Source organism: Sinocyclocheilus anshuiensis, unplaced genomic scaffold (genome assembly GCF_001515605.1).
Source record: "Sinocyclocheilus anshuiensis isolate Anshui unplaced genomic scaffold, SAMN03320099.WGS_v1.1 scaffold1632, whole genome shotgun sequence".
In the NCBI taxonomy this organism is placed as follows: domain Eukaryota; kingdom Metazoa; phylum Chordata; class Actinopteri; order Cypriniformes; family Cyprinidae; genus Sinocyclocheilus; species Sinocyclocheilus anshuiensis.
The window spans coordinates 368,430-373,895 of NW_015558674.1; the positions used below are offsets into that span (position 1 = coordinate 368,430).

The following is a 5,466-nucleotide window of genomic DNA, read 5'->3' on the forward strand; positions in this document are numbered from 1 at the left end:
CCCACACACAAACACGCATGCACACACAAACACGCACGCACACACACACACACACGCACACACACGCACGCGCACGCACGCACACATGCACGTGCACACACACACACACACACACAAATCAAATATAACAATTAATTGAAGGGTTTTTTCAACCTATATTAATTATAACAGCTTGGATGCATTCGACATTTACCAATACATACACATTCATAATAGCGCACACGATAGAAAAATAAAAAGACATTAGTGAGTGAGTAAAGCCAAAACCATAAAAAAGAAAACATTTGTAAAAAAAAAACTTTTTCTGAAATAAACTTAAATACAAAAAAGGTCAACTTATTTTATTTCAGATAGCTGCCAAAGCAACATTTCTGATTTTCATTTAGTTTAACTAAACATTAAAATATATATATATATATATAACACTAATAAAACGGCAAATGCAACAAAATTGCTAAAATTTTTAAATTACAATGAAAGCAAAAAATACATTAAAAAAAATCATTCAAATTTTTATTCAAATATGAATCAAATCTATAATATTTACTCCGTGATAGTGAAATAACAGTGTTTGGTATCTCAGAAAAGGCTATCCTCACCCAGACCCTTGGCGCTGATGTGTTTGTCTTTGAACTTGTCGTAGGCGGCGTTGGGATTGACGACGATCCGCTCCACGCTGTCGCTACACAGCTCCTCCTGCGAGACGAGTCAGAAACCAATCACACGAGAAACACAAACACACACACGACGCACATGCAGCGGCGAAACGAGCAGATCTGGACGACTGACGAGTCAGAAACCAATCACACGAGAAACACACACACACACACACACACAGATCAACACCAACCAACAGATCTAGACACCTTGCTGATTATAAAGGAGACGCTTCTGAAGCTCTGATTGGCTGAATCAGAGGCAGTTAGGCCCCTCCCACAGAAGGGGCGTGGCTGATTGGAATGCTGATTTAAGAGTGACATGCGTGAGAACGACTGTCCAGCTCAGGCTCTGGAGAGCATTTATTGAATCACTCAGAAATTTTGCAGACCATCATGCATTAATTGTCAAACACACACATCAATCTAAAAATAAATGACAGGAAGAGATTCAAGCTGACAGCACAGGTGTTTAATAAGCTTGAGCATCATCTAAAATACTGCAGCAGACTGAAAACATCTATGCTGGACTATTAGTGTGTTGTGAATGTTTGCTAAAGTGTTATAACCAGAGTTTAGTGTGTTACTAGGGGTGGTTTCTTACTGATCCAAGTCTCTATTCCCTTCTTTAATGTAAATCTAGTTCAGCAAACACCACTAAAGGTTTGTTATAAGGGAAAACCGTACTCTATGAATCTGCGTGTCTACTGTGTAATCGTTACGCTGGAGAAACACAAACACACACAGAAGAGCGTCTGATGAACGCAAGCGTACGGTGAGCTCACACAGCATTCGGACACTGCTCTGTTTTAACTGGCCGGGACTGTCAGCGTGAAGGGCATTTTCAGCAGCGTTTAGAGCACTTACTGGACATTAAATGCACAGACTTTTTCATTCTGGAGCATCGAGAGAGAGTACTCATGAGAAAACTCATGTTTTTAAAGGCAATCTGTGTGATCGGCGATTCGGCTCTTTGTATTAAGCAATGCATAAATACATGATGCTGTTTTGTTCATAATTGTTTATGCAATTTACGAAATTATATTTGATTTATATGAGTTAATTTAGACGTAATGCATGTTTTTTATAGACAGTTATTTCCTTGCGTTGACAATTTATATGCGCTGCATTATTTGGCTCAATAGCGCCCTCCTGTGGCCTCGGGAGACAAGACAAAAGATTCCTTGAAGCCTATTTAATCTGCATATAAAACATTAGAAATGAGATATTTGTTTAATTTTTATTGTGTGTTTGACTGTTAAAACAAAAAATATTTTTTGTTTGTCTCAATAAACTGGGCTAATTTAAAAATACAGTGGTTAAATTAAAAAAAAAAATTCTATTGCTCTGTTTTAAAAAAGGTTATACAAAATGTCAATAATTATCGATACTGAACGACATGAAAAATTATATCGTTGATACAATTTTTAGCTTTATCGCCCAGCCCTAATTTTAACATAAAAAATAAGTCTTCTTAATAAATCTTAAGTATTACTATAAATATATTAATAACAATAATCACAATCATAATAAATATATGAATTATATAAGTATATTAAGTGCTGTATAAGTATTAGTTAGTATAAGTATAACTATATTAATAAATAATAATCAATCATAATAAATATATTAATTATAAGTATATTAAGTACTAGTATAACAATTATAAATAATAATAAATATATTAATCTATACAAAATGTTATATGTGTGTGTGTGTGTATATATATATAATTTTGTAAAGGAATATTATTTTATATTTACTTTATTATATTTTATATTTATTTAATTTAAGACATATTCTTTTATATTTAATATACATACACATATCTTTTCAAACCATATCCTAATATCACATTTATGGAGCATTTTACCACTGCACAGTATTTCTGTCAGCACTCTTTCAAACTGAAAGCCAAGTTGAAATCATTTTCTGTAGTAACTTGACATCATGTCACAGATGCTGCATTTAACCCAGAATATTGCTTTAGCTTTCCTAACGTGCAAAATCCTGATGAAAACTCCCATCTGTCAGATCGGCCAATCACATTAATGCACATGCACAGCTCACGATCAGACTTCTGATTGGTTTAGAGGAGTCACTGGGTGTTAAAGGGGAATCAGAAACTCTTACCAGCTCCTTGGGTCCCCAAAGACAGTTAGAGCAGAAGAGAAAGAGAAAAACAGAAGAGAGTGAGGAACAGAGAGAGATGTTAATGTAGTTATCATATGACATGCACAACAGCAGCTGGAGGGAGAGGAGAACAGAGCGCTGTGTTTATTTCATCAGAGTCTGTTAATTAGAGCCACAGGCCTTTGTTCCTTCAGCTGATACTGAATAACACCTGTGCACCGCTACATCTGATCATGCTATCAACACAAAACCGCTCACAGCTCACTGCAAGAAAGATTAGCCAGAGTTTTACACGTGACCTCGAGCGTGTGCAGCTCGCGTCAAACGTTAGTCGTGCTGTTCTGAGGAGAGAGCAGATGTTAGTCTTCAGCACGTGACACAGACGAGAGACTCGAGATCAGACCGGAGAAACAGCTGGAGTTACACACATACGGAGAGACTGAAGGAAGAAGGGCTGCACAAGTCATAGTAATTAAACCAGAACCATCATATATCAAATCCCAAAGTCTGCATTTGTTAAAAAAAGTATTTATGCACAAAACATACACAATGAGTGTTTCAGAGTGAAGTTATTCTCCGAGTTTGGGTCTCTTTTAACGTGCATTTGGGAACGCAATATGCGTCAAGCATCCTTCCCATACTTGTGTTGAGAAGAGCTTATATTAGTATTGTAATTTTAGAGTTGCACAGTAAAATTATCATTATATATGTATATATTTTTTTTTACAGTTAAATGTTGCAATAGTAATATCTCCTATTTTGTGTAATATTTTTTTTATTTAGTACTAATAATAATAGTAATACTACTAATAATAATCATACTAATTTTTTTTATTTGATATAAATTAGAATTTTTTGATTATTTATATTATTATTAGTGTAACTGAGATACTATTATTTTTTATATTTTGAATTAATTTTTATTTTTTGTATTTTTCATTTGAATTTTTGTTAAAGATTCAATAAGTTTGTTGTTTGTTTTGTGATTTTTATTTTTCAATGTCTTTTTTTTATTTCAATTTTAGTTATTTTAGTACATCAAGTTCAACTAAATGAGAATGCAAAATGTTGCTTTGGCGACTAGCTGAAATAAAATGTAGATTTTTTTATATTTTATTTTATTTCATTTAATGTTTATTTTGTTTTAGGTTACAAAAATGTTTTCTATGGCTTTAGTTAACTACAACAAGAAAAATTGCAAGTTTTGCCAACAAATTGCGCAGCCCTAGAAGGAAGTGAAACACACACACTTTATTTCTGTCAAACTGTCAAATTTACCACCAAGTGTTCCTTAAAACACACACTTGAACAGCTAAACGTCACTCCACAACCTTTCTCAGGCTGTTAGTGTGAGAACTTACAAACAGCTTCAAGCTTACAAATTACATAAATACAATTCTGTCCATGTTATGAACATGAGCCATATTCTATAACCAAATTAAAAGAGTAAACCAGTCATCAAGATTATTCATCAGAGTTTAATTATACAACCTGTACCACACTTCACCGGTTCAGATTTTTGTCTTAATGTAATATGACACACACACAGGCAAAACTAGGATTATAAGTGCCTGTTCATAGTTCAAATAAATCAAACAACACCCCAATGCTAATCATCCCTGATTAGAAAACAATCGAAAGGCAGGAAGATTTCAACCCATGCAGTTACTGCGTTAGAAAACAAGGACGTCTTACTTGCACAAACTAGCATCCGGAACGGGTCAGACAGTGATGGTGGGTTAGTGAATGAGGAGGGAAAGTATAATTAGCTTAAAAGTGAGTCACACACACACCTCTGACACACACACTCTGACACACACACTCTGACACACACACTCTGACACACACACTCTGACACACACACTCTGACACACACACTCTGACACACACACTCTCACACACACACTCTCTCTCACACACGCACACAGATACTCACCGACTCAAACTGTGCCTGATCATCCTCGGGCAGATCACTCGTCTCATAGACGTCAGGCTCGTTGGAGGCCTGGGAGGAAATTATGTCATTTCAACAATATGATGTCAATCAAATGTGAGAACAAAAACACAACAGACATAAGAGCTCAAGTGTAAATAGATACATTTATAACTGTAACTTCTCATCACACTGCAAAAAAGTGATGCTCTTTATCAGTGTTTCGGTCTTGTTTTCAAATGCAAATATCTAAAGATTCTTAAATCAAGATACATTTACTTGAGAAACAAATGACATTAAATAAGAAGTCCGGTTTTATGAGAAAATGGTCAAATGACGTGAGTTTATGATTAAAAAACAACAAATATCTGCCAATGGAGTCAGAAAAATGTACTTAATTCAAAGGGAAAAAGTTCTCATTCCTCACTTACAGATATTTGTTATTGTTTTAAGCATAAACTCACTTCATTTTATTACATTTTTCAAGAATTTACATTTGTTTCTTAAGTAAATGCATCTTGATTTAAGGACGTTTAGATATTTGCATTTGAAAACAAAAACAGTGAGATATAAATTTTTTACATTAAACATTTAATGCCATGACTTTATGAATGTAAGGTTTTCTTCTCTGATCTATGACCTTTTATAAAACCCACAGAAATCTTGTATAAACATATACACATATATATATATATATATATATATATACACACCACTGTTCAATAGTTTGGGATCAGTAAGATC

General features: G+C 34.2%; 1 protein-coding gene across 3 annotated transcripts in view; it reads right to left on the reverse strand.

Annotated features, from left to right (window-relative positions):
• dctn2 (dynactin 2 (p50)) overlaps positions 1–5,466 on the reverse strand; it is a 19,466-nt gene that overhangs the window by 12,210 nt on the left and 1,790 nt on the right. For 2 of the 3 annotated variants that reach the window (XM_016477540.1, XM_016477542.1), the window contains exons 2-4: positions 4,726–4,794; positions 2,790–2,795; positions 600–696 (exon numbers count right to left, since the gene is read on the reverse strand). In XM_016477540.1, coding sequence (XP_016333026.1) covers positions 600–696; positions 2,790–2,795; positions 4,726–4,794 — 172 coding nt within the window. The remainder of the gene's footprint in view (positions 1–599; positions 697–2,789; positions 2,796–4,725; positions 4,795–5,466) is intronic. The other variant, XM_016477541.1, reaches the window with a different exon arrangement.